General features: G+C 41.3%; 1 protein-coding gene across 10 annotated transcripts in view; it reads right to left on the bottom strand.

The window, feature by feature from the left end:
* The window catches only part of eya4 (EYA transcriptional coactivator and phosphatase 4), a 50,508-nt gene that overhangs the window by 23,555 nt on the left and 3,914 nt on the right, over nt 1-23,039 (bottom strand). For 5 of the 10 annotated variants that reach the window (XM_026143369.1, XM_026143368.1, XM_026143378.1 and 2 more), the window contains exons 2-4: nt 22,831-22,891; nt 4,487-4,536; nt 1,628-1,749 (exon numbers count right to left, since the gene is read on the bottom strand). In XM_026143369.1, the coding sequence (XP_025999154.1) occupies nt 1,628-1,749; nt 4,487-4,536; nt 22,831-22,863 (205 nt within the window). In that variant the 5' untranslated portion in view covers nt 22,864-22,891. Of the gene's footprint in view, nt 1-1,627; nt 1,750-4,486; nt 4,537-7,832; nt 8,240-22,830; nt 22,901-23,039 lie in introns of those variants that run through there. The other 5 variants (XM_026143371.1, XM_026143374.1, XM_026143375.1 and 2 more) reach the window with 5 other exon arrangements.

The raw sequence follows: 23,039 nt of genomic DNA, 5'->3' as shown, positions 1-23,039 counted from the left end.
TCCAACACACACATACAGACACTTTGCCAAGCCGTTAGCGGAGGAGTGCAGAAGTGCTTCGCCGTGTGTTTACACACATTCTCCGGTGGTTTATTCAAGAACTCATGCCAGCTTGGAAGTGTGTATGCATGCATTTGTATGTGCGTGTGTCCCTCCATCTCCATAAATTCCTCAAAAAGTATTTATCTCTACATGCTGAAAGGATTTCTGACTGATGATTTTGCAATAAATTTCATTGCATTACATTTTTCTCATCAAATGCTCTTGCCTTAAGTGACTTTCAACATGTGCATTGGACCTCCTTTGGCATTAAGATTATATTAAAAAAAGGAATAAAAGACAATGAGTATTCTGAATGGAGGAGTTTAGGCTTTCAACTACATTTTATACAACGTAAAAAAAAATAGAAATCAGTAAATTCACTGTTCCTGCATCAATGGCTCTCTCCTTTCTTCAAAGAAATAATTCACCCTTTAACTTTAATACATCATGGACCTTTATGCAGCATTTCAAGTAAACGTACATACTGGCAAATTTGTTTTCTAGCTTAGAGTTAGAAAGGACTAAGAGGGTCAGATTAGTTAGCCTTGAAACACATGAAACTGTTGGCTTTTTCCTGTCCAAATGTAACCAATCTGGCTTACCAGCACCTTTTTAAGCTTAAAAATGAACAAATCTTGTTTGTTTAGTTCAAAAGGGAAACATATAGGTTTTATTTATTTATTTCTTATATAGTATATTTGATATTTATGTATCTGACATACCCCATGTTGGTGTTGTTCCTGGATAAACATTGCATCTGACGGATGATGTTGTCTGAGCAATCAGTTAGCATTAGCCAAGAGGTTAGCTAATGCTATAAAGAAACTATCACTTGTAGCAAAGCAACATTGGTAACCTAAATTTAAATCTAAATGTAACCCAAACAATATTTATCATATTGTATAAATGAATTAAGAAAATGCTTGAAATGCTTAGCATTTGTTCCAGAAGAGAATTTTATACTAACAAAAGCCCCCCCACCCCAACATTACAAAGCTATGACATCACAACATTATTGGTCAGCTGTAACACTCATTCTGGACCAACATTAATATGACGATGTGGGAAAAGCATCCACACAGGGATATTAGGTCATGCCTTTGACTAAAGTTGGCCATAGTCAGACAGTGGTTTTGTGACACAGTGGGCAGTCAATAATGCAAAGATCTATTGCAGCAGCATATCGAATGTCCTTTTTCATGGAAGAAGATTGCAAACAAAGAAAGATTCATATAATTTAACGTCAACCTTTATTTTGGAAAAATAAAACTTAATTTTTAAAATTCTTAGTTCTTTTTTTGTGCTTTACTTAAACTGGCATCTTAGAGTGGGAGGGAGCTGATCAGCTACTTGAAAGTAATGTGGGGATGGTGGAGTAGCATTGGGGTTGCCATGAACCCATAAGCCCACTTTTTCTCAGAAAACAACTAAATCTATGCATTTGCCATCATATTGACTTCCTCTGGGAATGTGTGCAGATTTATTAAGCAGTCGAACACATTTTTTTCTTTGAGTTTCAGATACACAGCTGAGTACAAAATACTGGAGCCCCTAAGAAAACCTCCTAAAAATCCCATCTTCTCACCTCCTGTTCCATTGGTGGTGATAGACGGGCTGCCAAGGTTGTTCTTGTCCAGCTTGGAGCCTGTCGAATCTCCACCTCCCACTCGGTTATGAGGACTGGCTAGGTCCTGCATTTCCATAGACCTATTTGGGGAGAGAAGATGGCAAGGAAAAAGAGGTAAACTCTCTTCTACTGTTATGTGCTGTATGTGCTATTTAATGAATAGCAGATCAATGCCAATATGTTCTCACAGGTGGGAATTTACATCGACCATACATTATGTTAAGATCCCACTGTACTGTAGATCCTCACAGTCATAAACTTCATACTTCTCAGCACCAGTTAGCTTACATGAGCATGTGTTCAGAGGGGCTACACCTTGTATGTGGGCCTGCTGGCTCTTTTATGGTGTGGCGGTGTGTGTGTGTGTGTGTGTGTGTGTGTGTGTGTGTGTGTGTGTGTGTATATATATAAATTCTGGGCTCCAATACAAACCCACAGCCTGCCAGCGTGCTTTAGTTTTACAATGTGTTCCACATGCATGACTGGGACGAACCAGCACACAAGGTGGTAATGGTAAAGTGAGAGTGTGTCTGCGTGTGTGCGCGGATGACTGGAAGTGGAAGTAAGTAAGACATGAACAGAGTGCAGATGCACATAGTGGAATAAAAGTCTGCCTTTTGTGTATTACAGTTTATTGTGGCAACAACTGCTCTCTCTATAGGCTCTATAACCCCTAACTAAGAGGTAAAAATCCTATTAATACATTTTTATAGTTCTAGATTTCAAGCAAATGTATATTAAATACTTTATTCAGACTTTTCACCACTGTTACCACAAACCCAGATTTCAGTACATTCGGACCAAGACTATAGTTTCATGTTGAATCGGTCTGTGTGTGGACAATACTTCTTACGAATGTGTGTGTGTGTGCATATTTCTGAGCACTGACTCATGCAGCCCGCAGGTTGGTCACACTTGTGCTCTTGTGTGAGACATCAAAGCCAGAAATGACAGAGATGGAAGAAGAATAAAACAAATGCGGGCCGCTGCTGCTCGGTGTGTGTTTATGCGCGCACGTGTGTGTGTGTACGAAAAGAGAGCGTGTGCATCTGTGTGGCGGTCTGGCAGAAGGCCATCTCAATGCTATGGGCAGATAGTATCTCCACACATGACTGCAACCCACAGTCGGACTGACGGGTATAAACATATAGCTTTCAGCAAACGAGAAAGACCCTGCTAAACGGTGCAAAATGGAGAATGCGTGAAAGATAAACACTCTAAATCAGCTCTCTCCATTTCGGTCAACTCTTCTTTTTGTTTCCTTATTTACGGCTAAACACTCATTTTGTTCTCCCGTTCATTGCATGGACGTCAACGACAGTTTACGGCGGACAAAATAAACGAGCCAAGTCCTACCTTCAAACAAAGGCCTTAAGTGTATCTGCTACACAAGGGAAAAGTTAAGAACTTTCACAGATTATGTTGCCGCCACCACTTCGTTTCCCACCCCCAACCCGCATTTTTTTTTTCTCTCCATCATGTGCTTAAACCCCTTCATCCATCCTTTTCTTTTGTCTTTCAACAGCAGGAAATGATTCTGTCTCCCCTTCTTGTTTTTTCCTCTTTTCCCTCTGTTTCACTCCTCTCGGGAGGCGATGGCAAGAGTTGTGGTGTTTCATAAACTCTTCTCTGGTTTTCACATCATGGCTCGGTCATTGAAAAAATATGCTCTATATTACCGAGATGCACGGCGCGTTTTGTTAAATTAGCAGATTTAGGCCTGTAGCTGGTTGTTTTTGATTTATCCACTCCTTTCCCCCCTCTTAACTGAATAAGTTGCAGTATATAAACAGAAGCCCATTTCAGAGGATTTTTTATGCAAGAAAGTGCCTTCTTGTCAATTTCTTCTGAAGGCAAAAAAAAGAAGAAGAAGAAAAAGAAAAATAGTTAGGAGCTGCAATGCAGCTGTTAAGAAGTATAAACTGCTTCATCAATAAGCTACCAAAGGGGGACAAAAGGGGAAAACAGGTAGTAAGAGAAGAATGGCAAAGCTACAGGATCCTGGCATGCAGTAAGTCAAATCTCCAAATTGTCAGGTTGCAGCTACTCTGTTTCTGCAATTTAAGCTATTTCAGACTAGGATAAGTAGTTAAAGTGGATAATTAAAAAAACAAAAACAAAACTGTCTACATTTGCCAGCACTTCAGGCTATCAACAGCTAACTAGACGCAGCATGCTACAGCAGTCTTTTGACACTGTAAAATTTTTTGACTCTCGATGAAGCTCCCAGCGCACAGTTTTTGTGCTGATGTTAATGCCTAAAGCTTTCAGCTGATCGTAGAATTCCCAAGAGGGGAGGAATTCCACAAACTGGAGGGGGCATCGTAGTACAGAGACAGACAGACTGCACTAAGGGTGCTTGATTTTCCTGAATTCAAAGATTCAAAGGTGTAGCATTTTAGTGCATGTAGTTGATTTCCTAATTTGACTAATTGATGTACTGACTGTGTGTAAAGCACATTCCCTTTTTATTGTCTGTTTGATCAAATCAGTACATCTTTTCCTCTTTGTGTGTGTGTGTGTGTGTGTGTGTGTGTGTGTGTGTGTGTGTGTGTGTGTGTGTGTGTGTGTGTGTGTGTGTAGGTGTGCAGTTTTAGGACACAGAGGTCTTGGGGAAGTGTTGATGACCTCATCACTGCTTGCAACTGCAGTGAAACCTCACCTCTCTGCACCATGACTAATGAACTAGGACGGACACACACACACACACACACACACACACACACACACACACACACACACACACACACACACACACAGAGTTCTGAAAAAGCACATTCTGTATCTCACATTATGCAAACAGACACATGAGTGTACCTGACGTCTGAAGGGTCTGGAACATGAGATTCAGTGTGTGATTTCTTTACCTGCCGAGACAACAGAGGAAAGGAAATGTTATTAAACACACACACACACACACACACACACACACACACACACACACACACACACACACACACACACACACACACACAGTTCATGAGAAAACGCATTTAGTGTGTCATAAACAAACCTCATAAATCAGTTTGTAAACAGGACAGATTATATTAGTATTAACACCGAAGTGGCTAACACATTTAACTATCAAATTAAGGTTTGCCAGTTCGATCCTGGGGGGAGACACAAATCCTTTCGGGCTTGCGTTTGGGAAGGGCATCCCGCTTAAAAATCTGTCAATTCCAACATGTGCCACTACCGACCATGTTAATACGTGAGCAGCTGAACACAGATCTTTTTTTCATATACTAGAATCATCACATTTTGAACAACACCAAATACAGAGAAAATTCTGCCAAGTAGGCATTAAAAACCCAAATCGCATCATCAGTTACCTCAACGGGAAATTACATCACATCAAATGTGACTTACAAATGTTCTCATTTTCAAATGTTAAATGTTTAAAAAGAAATAAATCAGGATGTGGTGTCAGTAGCTGTAGCCGCCACTGTGACAGAAGTACTAACTGGCATCTAAGTGACAGATATTAATTTTCCCTTGTTCACCCGTGACCCCACTCCAGCTCACGCTCAAGCCTCATTTTCAACCCTTAAAGAGTTGAAAGGTCACGGCGGGGTCATGTTAGGTCAAAGCACGGGGTTTAGTCTTCGCCGTTAAACAGGTCACCACAGACACTAAAACAAGCCTTAACTTTTTTTGTGTGGGTGGGGGGACATTTGGCCATGTCAGTTAGTGCGCTGGAACTTTTTACTTCTTCACTGATGTAGGGAAGAAAAAAGAATCAAGAAAACACTCTTCAGCCGCAAACTTTCTCCTTGTGCTCACACGCAGGCTGTTGCTGTGTGTGAGGGTATGTGCAGCTAGACTGCAGACCAGTGGTTCTCTATTAAAATTCCTCTGTCTTATTTGCAACAGGAACTAATTAGAACAGTAAATGCAGGGCGGAGCCAGGGCCAATGTGTACCAGCTGCCCTATAATCACTGTGTCAACACACTGCTGAGGTGTAGGGCACGTGTGGGGTGCCAAAGACACACACCCGTACATGGAAATTCGCATACAGACGCACACCCACACCAAATTCAAGCAGTCATTTGCACATTATCGCAATCACAGGTAAGTATACAGAGAAAGTGCATGGCTAAGCAGACTCTGAACTGCAGGTATGTAGACATTTTAATATTTATGTGTGTGTGTGTGTGTGTGTGTGTGTGTGTGTGTGTGTGTGTGTGTGTGTGTGTGTGGAGAACACACTGTGCTGTTATGGTTCTGATTAGAGGGTCCTGCTGTGAGTGAATAAGAAGCAGCACTTAGCTGTTTAAGACGGGGTTCAAAGGTTAGCCGGTGCCCTAGTATGGATCACTTTACACACACGCACACACACACACACACACACACACAAGCCACTTTCATGTCACGTTTCATGCTTTAGTGAAATTTAACAAGGCTGTCACTCACGACATCAGCGTCATGGCCGTGAGAAACTGCAATGCACATGTAACGTACACATAGGGCTACATACAGCACGCAGGTGTACACACAGCTCTCGTGCGTATACACACACACACACACTTGAAAATACACAAGCCGGACTGTTTCTGTCCCGGCATGATCTGTGAAAGCACACGCGGGCTTTGATCCTGAAAAGCTTTTATCGTCGTGCTTTATCCCCGCGCACGCTTTCCCTCCGCGTCAACCGCGGTCTAGAGGCTCTCACCTCTCTTAACATCTCGCCACTTTTATCTTTTTCAGTCGGATCGAGGACAACTAGTTTCACATTTAAACAGATTCCACATATTGATTTTACTCAACTCTCTTACTGATCTAATCACATCACAATTTCTTTTTAACATAATAAAACAATCAAAAGCATTATTTTTCCTGTTTCATCCAGCTTTCATTTGTTCCACTTGTTTTGGCTTTGATCAATACAGACTTTAGCCATTTTCATCGACTATATTATTAAACTACATTATTGATGTCAACTTGCAGCACATTAAAAAAAGCTGCAAATAAATGATGACTAAGCCCCGCATTTAGATAGTCTATGCTATTCTTCCTTTATTTTGTAGTACAATGCACCAATTTTCATTTCTAATACTGAAACGACACACCTCTGAGTCCACTCTTTGGTGGCCACTATGCTCGAAGACCCCAATTGTGTCACCTGAGCCATTTAAATAGGTGACCTTTGACCTGGTTGGCCAGGTGACCGGTCTAGAACACTACCTAGGCAGCCCGAGCACTCCCTACGGGAAAAATACAAGTGCTACAGGTAATTAGAACTAATAACAATGATTTATTAAAGGGAATTATACACTGCTGTGTTTGTGTAACTAATGATGTTTGTTCAATCTAATGGATGTAATAATAACGTGAGGCCTTCTTTGGCCTTAAGAAGCATTAACGCGTATGTGAGAGTCAGAAATAAGCAGAAGCTGCCCTTGGTCTAGTCAGAGTTGTGTTTCCTTCTCTTGCTTGTTCTTCTAAAAAGAAAAGTTCACTACAGAATCCAAAAGTGTTCATAAAAATGGTGCTTGAACGAGTTTTTTGTTATTTTCTTTGATACATTATGGAAGTTCAGTGCAGGAAGACAAAACAGGGATGGAGAATGAAGAACAACACATAATCCAGCACATCAGCAATGAGTGAGTTACACACACACTTAATATTTGATGGTTTTAAAAAACACAATTTCTAAATTTGTCTACAAATAAGATTTTATGGTTCACAATTTTTAAAAAAAAGGTTTTTTTTGTCAATTTCTGTCGCTATCCTACTTTGATCAAAATTGTAATTTTTTTTTTACTTTTTTAAAAACTGGAAAATACAGATGAGGTTATATTTTCTACATTAACATTTAAAAAAACAAGTGGAATATTTTTCAGTATATGTGAAAACAGTACTATGAAGAATAAAACACGCCTTGTATTAAAAGCACAAAGAAAAATGTATTTACACAGAATTACGGTAAAAGCGTGTCTTATTTAAGTAAAACAAATGTTAATCCAGTAACACTGCTGTCACCATACATTTAAAAATTCTCTGAGTGCTGTGTCAAATGATGTCCAACTTACATTTGTTCACAAATGAGCAAACTATGTAAGAATATAGAAAATATCTCAGTTGCTTGAATAAAAATAACTAGCATTACTCTGAGCGTGAAACACACTCACGTCCATACAGACCGAGAGATCCTTTTCTTACCTCAGGGTGTAATCGGGTCCGTTAGCAGTCCTTTACTTCCACAAAGCATTACAGAGCTGTACGATCCACCAGCTTCCCCTTCACAGGCAGGCTCGCTGGTCTCTCACACACTATCGGAAAACACACTGAGCACTCGTCTCTGTCTACCTGCCTCTCCTCACTTTGCACTCCAGGTGTTACGTTTATCTAGTTTCTGCTTTAAGGGAGCAAATGACGACTTTTTTCCTGCTTCCTTTTGTGACGCTCCCTTTCACTCAGAAGAAATATCTAGGGGCTAGAAAATGACGACCGCACAAAAACCAAGCGTTTTCTCTTCCTCTCTGTCTCTAAGGTCAATCCATGCTCAGCTTCTGTCTTCTCGACTCCAGTAATGGGGAACATTTCACTCGTCCCATTTCCCTCCTCCTTTGCCTCCACCCCCTCTTTTTCTCTTCTCCTCTTCCTCCTCCTCCTCCTCCTCCTCTCTCCCTCCCTCTCCCTCTCTCAGCTGTCACTCATTACAGGCTCACTCAAGCTTACGTTTAAACCCAAAGAACTTTTTAAATGTAACAGATGTCTTTTTTTTTTTATGTGTGGGTCCAATCCTAACATAGGCACCGTTAAACTTAATTCCCTAACTCGATTGTGAATGAAAACATAAAAGGAAGAGAATTTAAATGAAAAACAGAAGTAACTAAGTTAGGAAACATCTGAGCTGTACACACGTTTTTAGGATGTTTCCTAAAATCAAAGACATCCATGTATATAAATCCTGCTGATGGCAGCTCTGCCGTGATTACTTCCATGAAGCTGAAATGGTGTGGACGCAGTGTCAATATCTTGCTGTGCAGTAGAAAGTACAGGCCAGACCATAAACTTCACACCATGCAGGAGACCCCCCCCCCCCCCCCACACACACACACACCACTACCCCCACACACCCTCCCCCATCTCACCCACTGACTCACATGTGCACCTGAGCACACGCGCACACACATACTTTCAATCTGTGTTAACTGGAAACACACGGCTGCACATCTGTCTCATATGTGAAGTCTAACAGAGCTAGCGCAATGGGCTGAGTGTAATATCAAATCACACTCACACACAGACACACAAGCGGCCAGTTTCCTCAGTCTGAAGATGGCACCCTTTCACAACAACAGGGGTCAAAGTGGGCTCGGAATGATCTGGACCGGCGTTCCGGCGCTGTCAACTAACGAGCAATTAACTCCAAAAAGGCATCTTAAGACGTGTTACCGTCAAACGAGTTAATGCTTCATGGAGATACTTGCTCAGTAACAAGAAAATAAAGACATCCCACAGCCCACTTAAACCCTCCACACATCCTTTCCTCTCATCCGTGTGATGCGTTCAAGGTGTAGATATAAACTGCTTCTCAACTAGCTAGAGGCACTGAATGGAGCTATAAGCAGTAACTTTTTTGTCTTTACTTGGGAGATAAATTAAGATGCATCTTTGTGAGCCTCTGAACAAATATCAGCAAGTACACAAACAGGAATATGTTTGTCACAAAATAGAGAAAAATGTAAGAAAGAGGACAGGAGGTACGGAATGCTCAACAAAGCATTGTAGAGCAGGCTAAACAGGTTGGCTTGTGCTATTATGGTGAAGTTCACAGTGATACACTATATGCTGGACTGGTACACAGGAGACACGGCATTCAAGATCAGTGTTAGGTTACATCAAAAGGTAACAAAAATCTGTTTATATTTAAGGTAAAGATGCTGATTAGAATCACTCACTGAATTCTACCTTTTATATTAGCTTCACAGTGTTTATCATACTGGAAAATCAGCCATGGCTCATGAAACATTTGCTTATATCTTGTAGAACCCACAGAGAGCCATAAATCAGGGTAGCAGCTTGGGTCAGCTGATCACAGCTTCACAAGTAATTCTTTTACCCATACGGTGCCTTTACAACCAATCTTAGGGTTCCCCAACATGCCAAATCCCACTTTAACCCCTGGAGACAGACTCAAACACACATTTGCACACTCACTAGGAGTTAAGCAAACAAAAGTGAATGATTTCACACTCATACATGCGCCTAAACTAGGCCACTGCAAATTTCTGACACTCACTTCTTTACCTAAACGTCACCATAGAACCAATACTGGGATCAGATCGCCCACATTACAAAACTGGCTTTTTTACTTTTCTGTATCAGCACAGGATCATGCGTATAGTTTTGAGATAAATGTTTCTGAGATTTCCCAGTAAACACAAGACGAATGCTATTCTATTTATACTGCTATGGTTAAAATGGGAAAAAAAAATAGAGATCATTACTTTTTTCCCCATGATTTGAAAAAAAAAATCAGAGTTTTAAAGCTGAAAGGACCTAAAAAAACAACAAAAACACATTTAACACAAAAGCACTTGAGGAGAAAAATATTTCATGAAGCAAACTCTTGACATCTGACTCCCTCAGCACATTTTGGAGAGACGTGGCCCAATTTTAGTCCTGTTTAACCCAGAGGGGAAGAAAATTCAGTGCTCTTCACTAACTTTATATTACATGAAGGTGCCTTGTGAAAAAAATTTATGAATTTAGGCACAACAAAACTCCTCCTGTTTACATTTTAGACCTCATATTGTTGCATATTGCTGGGGAAACCAGTGGATCTTGACTCTTTTAGATTTATGCACACAAAGCATCACATTTCTAAAGTTACTATTAACATTTTAGTTTTAGTTATTGTATTTTTTGCTGTTTCAATATGTGTGTGGATGGGTTTTAATGTCAAAGCACTTAAAATTCTGGAAAATATGAGATGTAAAACATGATGTGTAGGCTTTTTATGCTGGTGATGCCACTTTAAATAGACCAATCAAGAATGAATTGACTGTTAATAGTTGCAAATGGTGGCTAGATACGATTATAACTAAATAGAATTTAATTGGCATGAATGATCCTTCAACAACATTCAGAACATTTTGAATGTTGCTGTGTGTGTACACGGCAATAGAAAATAGCTAAGGGAGCAGTAACAAATCTATACAGGCCTGGAGACCAATCTGGAACAGAGCCACTGTCTCCAACTGTGCTCCAGCCACCTTTAGCTCGCTCACCATAGTGACAGCATGCGGCCCCGTCCCAAAGCATTTATCCCCGGCCCCAATAAACTCCGTGATTGATAGACTGTCTAGAGGACCTGTGTGCACAGATCGTGGCGAATGTCTGTTGAAAGTGTGTTATATGTGGATGCCGACGTGCGTTCGCGCGTGTGTGTGTACTGGACGTTTGAGAGTGAATGTGGAGGACTGGCTGTCAGAACAGATTAGGGTGTTGCCGAAGCGCTTGACAACTCAAGCACTTTATTATTAGCCAGGCTAGACCCGATCGGGGGGCGGGGGGTCGTCCAAAAACATCCCCGATGAAATATTTTCACAGCAAGTGGAGAAGGGAGCAGGGGAGGCGTCCCAAAACACGCCTGATGAAATGCACTTGCACACACACACACACACACATACAAAAAGAAAAAAAAAAAAAAAACAGGAGTGGGGCATGGGCACATCTGAGCAGTGAACTGAGCAGAGGAAGAGGGCATTATATTAATACAGTCAAATAGCTGCACTTACTTTTGGTTTTTGTTGACTTTAGGAGTGTTTTCAAAGGGCCTGTTGGAGGTGGCTCATTCAATTTGGAGAGGCCCTTGAGAATAACTGTGTTCTTCAAGTGGAACAACAGCAGTTTATCTCTTCACCTCCAACAGGAGGGCTGACTAAGACAGACCCTGCTCCTTTTTTATCTAGCTTTTCATGATTTACTTATATTTTTTTAGCTCCATCATCACACTTTAAAAATCCACTTCTGAGCACTTTGATGTTGATCTAACAAATTTAGAATTGATTTATTAAATCTGGCCTAAGCATAGGCTCATTCACTTCATCAGTTAAAGTTAGACAAGAAGATCAAGTCAAGTCAGATCAAATGTGTTTTATTCATATGGCACATTTAAATCAACAGAAGTTGCACTAAAATGCTTTCCAGACAAAAGCATTAACATTCCAGATCTCCAAAAACCTCATTTCAAGACACAACATTGCACCAGAATTCCCAGTTAAGGCCAGTGTTTGGCTAGGTTTAGTAAGCTAACCTTAGTGGTGTTAAAAGTATTCACATTCTTTATATCCTTAGCACGTCCTTTTACAGAACTAAAGTACCACTACTTTAAAACAGCCCTTACAGGACATTTTAGTTAAAAACACAATGATCCAGGTGGTGCTGTGAGTGAGCAGCTAGCAACAATGGAGAAAAAAACTAAATAAAAACACCCTCCTTTTAATCTGAAAGAGCCAGACCCAAGGAATCTATTACAGAGGGGTGACCAGCTTAATTATGGACTTTTTTCTTCTTCTTTTTCATATGCCTGATTATATGATTTGGATAAAATTCTAAAAAGGGTGAAAAAAAAAATAGTCACAACTGCTCTAAATAGTTACTGATGATAATCCTAAAACTTGAAAACTGTAAATGTAAATGGACACTAAATGTTTTTCTGTATTAAATAAATCCTATAGTTTTAATTTAATTGCATTTAAAAAGGCTAAAAAAACATCAGGATCAGAAAAAGAATGTAGCTGTGTAGTCTTTAGTTGTGTAGTTAATGGGACACAGAGGGACAGTCGTTGCACACGCGCACAAACACGGGCATGCACGCATACACCTGTGCAACACGATCACCCAACCATCCCTGCCTGCGCCATCGGCTGGTGTGTCGACCACAAAACATTCATGAAGAATGTTGCTCACCACACAAACACAAGCTTCATCTCGATCTATACTCTGCATTTTCCCCTCGTGCACGCATATGCACACACACAGAGTCACCCGTTTACCTGTCCCCTGCTCAAAGCTCTCTGCTCTCCACGTTTGTATGAGTGGTTATCGGGATGGTAACTCTATCCCCTTCCTTTCATGTAAAATACATTGTGCCGAGCCTCCACCCTCCAGCCCTCCCTCCTCCTACACCCCACAGTTCCCCAAGCCTGGGGAGGTGTAAATCTATCCCTCTCTTTATGCCTCCAAAAATGCCCCTTTTTCAGGTGTAGTAGGAAGCTATAAAGGAGGGGAAAAAAGTGAGGGAGTGAAAGGAGAGAACAGTTTGTGGAGCAGGGAGAAGGAGGTGGTGTTTGGGTGAAATAGGTACTCTCCGAAAACCTCTCTCACTCTCTCTCCCTCCATGTCTTTCTAGCCAGGTATACTTCGCTTCACCTGGCCATGCTTACATAAATTTGCCAGCCTGGTGATGTTCACAACTTTTACTACATAGAAAGAGAGCCTAACTCACAACACCGAGTGACTTGCGATGTCTTCAGCAAACCATGCCAGGAGAATATATTTGTACTAATATGATGAAGTTGGACAGCATAACTAATCGCAGTGAAAGATTTCACCAAATAAATAGTTATTGTTACAACAAGCAGTAGCTACATTATGCTAATCAATTAAAGACATTTAAAAATATAAACAGTTAAATACAAATAAAAATGAAGCCAGCAAAATGTTGCACAATACTGTGTTCTAAGCTGTTCTGTTATCAGCGTCTCCAAAGGTAAACTGGGACTTTTTTAAAATATAAAAATACATAAAAAACAAGTTTTTTTTATTTTTTATTATTTCTTCTTTCTAACAAGCTTGCTGACAAAGGTCAGAATGAGCCACTAAAGGCTAAGTGGGCTGCCTACAAGGAATCAATGACTATCGCCCGCCTCGTGGATCTAGTTTTTGTTCCATTCGGCTCGCTGATAAAAGTCACACTTTTACAGTAAAACTGTTTTTCTTTTTCCATTTAAGTCTTATCACAGTATAAATTCTGGGCGTTTATGTTTAAGCAAAACCGCAGATATCATTAGTGCATCTTACTAATCCTGAAGTCCCAAGCGTTTGTTTTTCTTCAGTCGAACTGCGGTAGTAAATCCACGTGTTTGGGGGAGGAAGAGCTACAGAGGGGAACAGACCAATCTCCATGCTGCTCACCGTGCTGGTGGTCTTCATGTCGCCTATTTAAATTGGCTCCTCATTGTCTAAGGGAGTGACGGATCACAGACACGATTTAATGCAGCTTTACTCAGTGGAGACAAATGAAAAGTCAGTGATGGATGTGTGTGTGTGTGTGTGTGTGTGTGTGTGTGTGTGTGTGTGTGTGTGTGTGTGTGTGTGTGTGTGTGTGTACACTGGTTCTGGGTTGTTAATAGTGCGTTTGGCCTCAACTGGCCCTGCTCAGCTAATCTGATGAGAGTGATTAAAAAAACAACTGGGAGAAACTTAAACCACTCCATGGCTGACTGCGTGCACGGACACACACACATACTGAGCACATCACTCAACTACTTAGTGGTATAGAACCACACTCCAGAACAAACACCTTAATATGAAGTTCTTGAAAGTCTGACAGTAGGTCAGATGAGTGGACAATGAACTGGAAGGATCAGTATAATTTAAAATGCTATTTAATCGACTGTTGGTTAACCTTTTTCAGACATAATGATTAATCAGTGACCCTTAATTGATCTAAATGACAACATAACGTATGCGTCATTAAGTGACTCCCATATCTGCGCTGCATTGCGATTTAGTATGCTGTTTAAAGGACCAATGTTAAATTTTATTAAAAGAAAATTCAGCACAATGGCAAACTAATTTGCAAATTTCCCTGCATGCAAGGTAATATAAGTAATTTTCATGCAATAATTTTTCTTTTGTCATCTTTTCCCCACCTGCATTAGCTTTATCCCCATAAATCGCTGGTTTAGACCCCACGATGCAGTCGTAAAAATTATGACTACAATATATGAAACTCCTGGGAAGTGTGATATGAATGTAAAAGCCTTGAGGTGAAAGAGAAGGAATATGAGTTTTCACAGATTAAGCTTAAAAGTAAGTGAGAAGACTTTTCTGGACCGTGGTGTTATAAGCTGTTCTAAAAGCCTTGATCAAGCAATCTGCCTAACTTGGAACCATTTTACCTGGCCAATATTCCACTTTTACATTTTTTTAATGGTGTTCTATTTAAACATACTGGTGATCCTTTCTCTCGCGTCATGACCTTGGACAGATAGATTGAATTTTAATTATAAATTACATTTTAAACAGAAAATAAAAAGAGGTTTTTAAAGGGCAGAGGTCTTCGGAGTTTTTATTATCTGAACAACATGTGATTGCGGCCCAAGTCATCTAGACTTGGTCGAACCGGGACAACCATCCCGAGGCTTTACTGAGAATGGCCCAATAAAGAGAAAATATCCAGTGAGTTACAGATGTTCGGGTGAAAATGTCTTGTTGATGCCAGAGGTCAGAGGAGAATGCCTTGGAACTTAACTAGTCATTACAACCATGCATAAAAACATCTGTGAATGGACAACATGATAAAGCAGATAGACTACAGTAATAAAAGACCCCACTCCTGACAGCAAAGAACAGGAAACGGAGCCTACTTTTCACACTGGCTCATGAAAATTGGACAACTGAAGATTAGAAAAACTTTGCCCGGTCTGATGAATCTCATTTTCTGCTGCAACGTTCGGATGTTAGGCTCAGAATTTGGGGTACACAACGTGAAAGCATGGATCCATCCTGTCTTGTACCAGAAGTTCAGGGTGGTGCTGGTGTAATAGTGTGGGGGATATTTTCTTAGCACACTGAGCCTTCTAGTACCAACTGAGCATGATCACAGCCTAGCTGATATTTTAGCTGACTGTTATTTTTGCTCTCTTTATAACTACAGTGTACCCATCTTCTCATGGCTACTTGCAGCAGGATAACACACCACGTCACAAAGTTCAAAGAATTTCAAATTCATTTCTTGAACATGACATTGAGTTCACTGCACTCAAATGGCCTCCACAGTCACCGGATCGCAATCCAATAGAGCGCCTTTGGGATGTGGAAGAACAGGAGAATCACATCATGGATGTGAGGTTGATAAATCTGCAGCAATTGTTTGATGCTCTCATATCAACATGACGTAAATCTCTGAGAAATGTTTCCAACACCTTTTTGAATCTATTTCATGAGGAATTATGGCCATCCTGAAAACATTTGGTGGTCCAACCTGACACTAGCAAGGTGTACCTAATAGTGTTCTTCAACGATTAATAAAGGCGACACCAGATCCTTGTTAAAGTTAAAAAGGTTTGGCCTGCTATGATAAGCTACAGCCAGAGTGGAAGAAAATGCTGTCTGGGTCTGGTTCTATACTAATGTTTCATAGTGTGACATGAAGTAAGTTGTTATCACAAGCCATACAAAATATTACCTTCTGCCCAGGCTACAGTATGAAAACCAAGGACTTAACAGAATGGATCCAAAATAAATCCACTGATATGTATGAAAGCGATGAAACTAAGGGGAAAAAAATAAAGCAGCAAGTTCTCTGCTGGTGTGCGAGACCTAAAGAAACTCAACACCAGCCTCAAGCAACACCCCCATCGCCAACCTGACCACAGCTACCGCACCCCCTGCTTGGTCTTCATACCGTAGCCCCCCCCCTCCAAAGCACCTTGACATCCCAAAGGGAAACAAATATCAATGGGATGTGCGTGGGTCTGGGAAGACATCAGGTAGGGAAGAAAAGAACTGAAAAGCAAAAAAAATGTGCATGCAACTACTTGTGTTAAGGCTGAAAGACTAGACGGTCTAAATATCTGTGGTGGTCATCACTGGAGGTGGTGTGTGTGTGGGGCAGCAGCAGCAGCGGCATCAATAATTAAAGCTAATCTCATTAGGCCTCAGATCCCTTTCAGACGCTTTTAATTAAATGATGAATGGCCTCCCAGCTGCCTGTTAAATAATGCCGCTCATGACATCACAGTGTGCATGCATGCGAGAGGTACAACATAAGGTAGATATCCTTAAAAAAAAAAAAGGGACACAAGGAGAGACTTTCAGTGCAGAGAAAGGTATGGTCTCTCTCGCACACACCCACACATGCAAACACCATCTGCTCGTGGATTCTTTATGCGGCTGATTATTAGAAGTTACGGCTGGCCTATGCACCACGGAGAGCGAACAGGAGTTAAATGTCTCAGAAGTGGCAAGCTGTTCCATCATACCAGGCCTCGAAACACTTCATATCAACTTCCTAATAAAATCACTCACAATACCAGATGTCTACAAAAAAGGAAGACAGATTGAGGGGAGAGAGAGTATGTAAGTGTAAAAAAAAAAAAAAAAAAAAAAGATGGTCAAGGAGCTTAAAAAAAAGAAAAAAGAAAAAAAGGTCAGTGAGGAGTTCGGTGGGTGTGAGGAGGATAAAGATAAAGGAAAACAAAGAAGGAGAGACACGTAGACTACAGAGTGAACTTGGAGAATGAGAGCAACAGGTAAAGAAGAGGACAGGTAAGGGTGCCAAACCGCCTAGGGCTCGCAATAGCACGGGCGCCGCTACGAGAACACCCATAATCCTGTTTCTCACCCCCCCCCCCCCCCCCGCTCTCTCCCTCTCTCTATCCTTCCATCCACCCCCTCCTCCCTCCCCCCCCACCCTCGCTCTTGGGCTTGCTCTGTATCGGATTGCTGACTTCACAATAGGGCCTGAATCATCACTCTGTAGCCAGAGAGACACAGAGAGAGACGAAGAGGCGGGAAGGCCGGCGGGGAAAGAGAAGGTGGGACAGACAGTCAGTCAGACAGATCGAAGAAAAGGAAAAAAAAAAATCAAGGACATGGAGCAAAAAAAAAAAAAAAAAAAAAAAGGAAGAAGAAGAAGAAGAAGAAGAAGAAGAAGAAGAAGAAGAAGAAGAAGAAAAACACGACAAAACCAAAAACAACAACAACAACAAAAAAAAAGACTTCATTTTTCTCTTTGGATATCACTGCTGCAATGATGCAGTTCAGATGTGGTCGCAAAAAACCAAAACCAAAAAGTCTTTCATGAATATTAAGATTAATAAATAATTTTTTTACTTTCAGTGTATCCAGTCATTGTTCTACTCCATGCAGAACTTTAGGCTAACACCAGCACCAAATACAAAGCACAAACATGTAAGAAATTAATATCAATATTATTTTAATGTATTCAGGAAGGAATACTCTTAAGAGACAGGAAAGCATGAATTGCACACAAGTGCAAAATTCCAATTCCAAACTGTCAGATTCGATGAAAAACTGAAGATCTTTTGGTTTTAAATGGATTTTTTAAAATATGTGACTTGGCCATGCTCATGACTATGAACACTAATAATATAAGGCATTAATCTCTGCTTAAAACAAGAAACAAAGTGGCAGATAATGAAAACAGCCATTAGTTGTAGCAATAGTCAAGTCAGCACAGAGACACAGGTCACAGCCTCGCCGACCCCTCTCTCCCACCTCTCTGATTCTGCGCTGCTGCAGAGAAAGAAATCCAATCTCCCAGCAGAGCAACAGAGGAAGTTCTTGCGGCAGGCGAGGCAGAAGGTTCCTCCGTTACCAAAGCACAATTGTTGCAATTTCATTTCCTTCCCAGCAAAATGAGGAAATATGCTCCTCTTTTTGGAACCAATGGCAGATGAGCATTAGCCAGAAGTTGGGGCCGAACAAAAGGTGGGCTATATCGACGGCTCTATTTATGGAAGTTACTGCAAACAAAGAAGAAAATGTTTTACTATTTTAATAATGACTTCTTCTTGGGGTTATGCTTTTACATTTTAAACGTGTTTTATCTTTACGGAGCAAATTCAAAGCATCAGTTCAGCACGTCAGTTACAAAAAAAAGAAAAGAAAGAAATAATAACCAACTATGTTAAAATGTCACATCTGGCAATATAGGGATTTTCTTGAGAAGTCTCAGAGTAATCAATAAAGTGATGAGTCTTGGCAAGAAATACATAGCCCTGATTGACTTCCATTAAACAAGCATGGCCACAGTATTAGACAGTCTCCACTCAGATGACCTCAGCCAACCCACACCACAGAGAGTATATGCGTATAACAGAGAAAGAAACACCTACACACTCGTACTCTCACACACCAGACACTAAAGCACACATATCATGTGGTTTCCTGTCTGGTGTGTTCTTCTAGAAAACCCACGCCACTTGCTCTGGCTTCTAGATGGATTCTCCAGTCTGTTTTGGGGGCTTTGACTCTGTCAGGCTTTGAGTGGCTCAGGGACTGTCTGTGACCCGCTGACCTCACACCTAGCTGCCTTTCTCTGGCCAGACAGACTCTCACTCTATTCTCATATACGAGTTATAAATTATCTGTACCAAAGCATGGACTGAAGGGCTTTTGGCAAAAGACAGATGTTTTGGTTGTTTCACACATCTTAAATAATAACAATGTGCAGCACCAGGACGATTCATGTTATGGATGCACTAAGCCAAGGAAAAACACTGTGCTGTGCACTTCCCTACATCTTTATTACAGTAACGCGCAACTATGCATCGCCACATGGGTGGAGCTGTTGGGAATCTGTTGTGAGTCTTATCCATTGTTGCACCAGTGCAACAACAGGTTTAGCTTATTTAGCGGTTCAGGTGCTGATGGGTGATTTAGTGACTGGGGAAAGAAGTCCTTTAGAGATGAAACATGTGTCCAACTGTTTAACACACTTTTCAGTGAATTTTTCCCCCCCACACGCACCATTTAGATCAAACGGTGTTGCCATGGTAAGCCCAATTTAACTCATTGGCCAAAAACTAGCATTTCCCGCTAAAATTGTAAGCACTTACCATATTGGGCTCATGCTAAAGTTTGTAGCTTTAACAATATAATGTTTAGTCAACCTGAATACTACATTAATATAAACTTTGGGATGGAGGCTCAGAGTTTGTCGGTCCTTGAAAGGCATTCCTTTAATTAAATATATGTACATATTGAAATTCTGAGCATTCTTCTGCATGCAATCTTAAAACTATCATAACTCCTGCTATTATGCTATGATTTTCTAAATCTGCTCTCATTTGCTTGGTTTTCTTGTCACGGTTTCTCTGCAACTGCATGCAGTTTAATATCATTTAGCATTTATTGTCTACATTGTGCATGCCATATTTCATATCCTGCTCTCCCTACTCCTCTGCCTTCTCCTGTGCTGATCAAAATAATCTGCAGCGTTTCTTGCACAGAGAGAGAAGACTCACTCAGCAACACTCAGCTGTCAGCTACACATAAATCTTACGAGAAGCACTGTACACCAAGCTGAAATTGAAGTGCCCCTCGGTGCCCCAGCTAGGATGCCAGCCTACCAGAGGGATGCCAGTGGGGTAGCTGTTACACTCTACACTTCAGTGATCTGTCCCGTTGCCGGGCAGATTTTGAAACGGCCATCTATGACGCCAGTGCAATCTTAGCAATCAGGGTTGGGCTGTAGTCATATTAAGCTACTGCTGCTGCATGTAAGTTTGTGTGAATGTGTCTGTATGGGGTTGTAGGGGTGAAAGAGGGGTGCAACCTGACCCCTTTCCTTCTCCTACTTGGTCTCTCGCTCTGTGTCTCACGCACATGCACACACACTAGGACAGCTGCCATACTAGGGGCCTCTCCCAGTGCACCAGAGGAAAAGGCTAAAGCTAAAAGAACCCTTTCCCCTCATGTTTCAGACGCTTTTTCTTTCTTCTCCATCTCTCTTACTTTTTTTCCCTTCAGGTGGCTCAACATTTTAAATCCTGCAAAGCTCCCTGGGGTCAACAAATGCTCCTGCTCCCCCATCTCTCACTGCTTCCACCTCCACCAAGCCAAAGACTGGAGACTTCAATCGGAGGTCTGTTGGATCAGGAGCTCTTGAGACTGTGTGTGGAGTTTGCATGCGTTTTCTGTTTTCTGTGTGTGCACTGAATGACTGACGCTGATCTGTCAATCCAATCTCCTTAATGTTCACAGCTGAATTCAAATACAAATCGTTGTATTCGTCGACATCATCTCACAGAGCATCACCTAAAAACAACAGCTTTTCTCCAAAGCGAAACAAAATATGCAACAACAGGTGAAGCGAAACACCTCAAGAAGCTGTAAGCAGCGCTTCGGAGCGAACCATTGCAAGCGCCATCTCAGGCTCCTTTCCAGCGCTCCCAGAGGACCCCAGACGGCAGGCTGGCTCTCGACAGGCAGGCGGCCAGAGAGGACGCCTGACCATAACCCAGATGACGTGCGATGGATGTGGTGGGAAAAGGGCGGGGTGGAGGAAGTAAGGGTACTTTAAAGGGTAAAGAGGAGGAGTGGGGGTATTAAATATCAACAGACAACTCCCCGAAACCTTGTGTGTGAGGTCTGAGTTGTTTTCTTAGTCACCCGAGACACGCCTATTTCAATGAAGGAGTGCGGGGAAAGAATTAGCCAATTTCAGTTTAAAGACTAAAACCAAAAGGAAAGCTTGAAAATTTTTTTACAAGTATAGGATAAGTTTATAATTTAAAATGTTCAGTCAGATGTTAAAGCTGTCATTCATACTTAGAATCAAAGGTTTAAAGGTTCAGCTGTAATCAGACTGAAACAATACGAGCAAAGCTGCAAATTAAATTTCCATTTAAAGCCTTGAAAAAGAGGTTGAATGTATTTGAGGTTGACATATTTTGAACCGTTTTTAAAAGGAAAAAATGGCATATGTCAGCTGTTTTAACAGTTTCAGATGAAACTGCAGTTTTCTTTATCTTTTTGATAAACCTTTGAAATTAGACTGCAGTTCAAAGTTTAGCCATATATCTGAAAACAGTGGCCACCTTATAGTAATTCAGTCTCAGTCCTTAAGTACAGTTACAGCATACTGTCGGGTGTTAGAACTGGAACTAATGACCCCAAATATCACTCAATTTTTCCAATAACTGAAAGTAGTGTTAGTGCAGGGCTATTATATTGACCTGTATTGATTTTAGCTATGTCCACATGTGAAAACCATATACCGAGTTTCCTAAATACCAACACACCTGAATTCTCCGGTTGTCCAAGTTACAAAGTAAGCTTTGGCCCCTTTACAGAAAATGCTGAGCCTGAACATTTTAGAAGTCACAAATCTGAGCCTATAAAACCATCGAACTAATAAAAATCTCTGTCCTTGCTCCGATATCTCATTTCCAACACGAACAATTAATCAATGTCTTTGAGCCGCAGCTCAAATTCACTTATAGATGATATCACTGCCCTATTTAAAGTAGGTGAAGTAACTGTGGAATATGCACATCAATATTTGATGTCGCGATAGCGGCAAGACAAGATGGATGTTTTTCTCTGTTCTCTCTTTATTTCTGTGTTTTTGTGTTCTTTAGTGTGCGTGTCTGTGCGTGTGTGCGCGTGCATTTTATGTATGAGTGACATGTACTCCGCTGGGGTCCGCCTGTAATCCAACCTGAAGTGAGGCTAACAGAGCAGCACAAAAAGTCGGGGGGGAAAAAAAAAAACAACATACTTCGTGGGCTCTGTCCCACTTTGCGCTATTATTACTGTCGAGGCTGGCAGGTCAGAGAGAGGGAGGGAGAGAGAACGCTGCTTCATGGAGGAGGAGAAGAAGATGAAATTACACCTGTTCTGGTGGCTGACTAACGACTTTGAAATGCGAGTGGCCCTCGCTCGCCGCCAAAATCATTTTCCCAACAATACGGCCTGATCTTTAAACAAGCAGAACTGGGACGCTGCGCTGACGTGACGCAGAGATGGCCCGCTGTCCTGGGACGCTCACAAACCCTCGGGCTCAAGTGTGGTGTGTGTGTGTGTGTGTGCGTTTGTGTGTCTGTGTCAGTGTGTGACTGAAATGTAAAAGATAAAGATAAAAATTACCTCCTTTTTCAATTTAATGAGTGATTTGAATTGCGTTACACACTTCGGCTCACAAAATTCACACACATGATTGTTAAATTGACATCTATGCCCAACATTGTTTCTCCTGAAGTCTCATTCACTCTGACTGGTGCCATATGGTTACTGTACGCTCACTGAAACACAGCTGCTGTGTATTAGCCTGGACACACACACACAATGTATGTCTCTAATGCACCCATTCCTCACACTTGTGTGGCCGATACAAGGTATACTTACTCGCTCAGCCACACACACTTACATACAGTAGCCTTTAACTCACCATCTGTTCGCTGAGGTCCTGTGAGGCCTCCATGGCTCCTCTGGCTTTGATCTGCCACACACTTGAAAGCCAAAAAAGAAAATAGGGAAATAAAATAGATGTCAGAAGCCTAAAAGTGATGCTTTGTTTACTTAAAAGTAAACAAGATCATCTGATAGACTGAGATGTTTTCCACCAAAATCCCAGCAAAAACAAACCACTCTTCTGGG

This window comes from Astatotilapia calliptera, chromosome 15, assembly GCF_900246225.1.
Source record: "Astatotilapia calliptera chromosome 15, fAstCal1.2, whole genome shotgun sequence".
In the NCBI taxonomy this organism is placed as follows: Eukaryota; Metazoa; Chordata; class Actinopteri; order Cichliformes; family Cichlidae; genus Astatotilapia; species Astatotilapia calliptera.
This window is presented reverse-complemented; position numbering and strand designations above follow the sequence as displayed.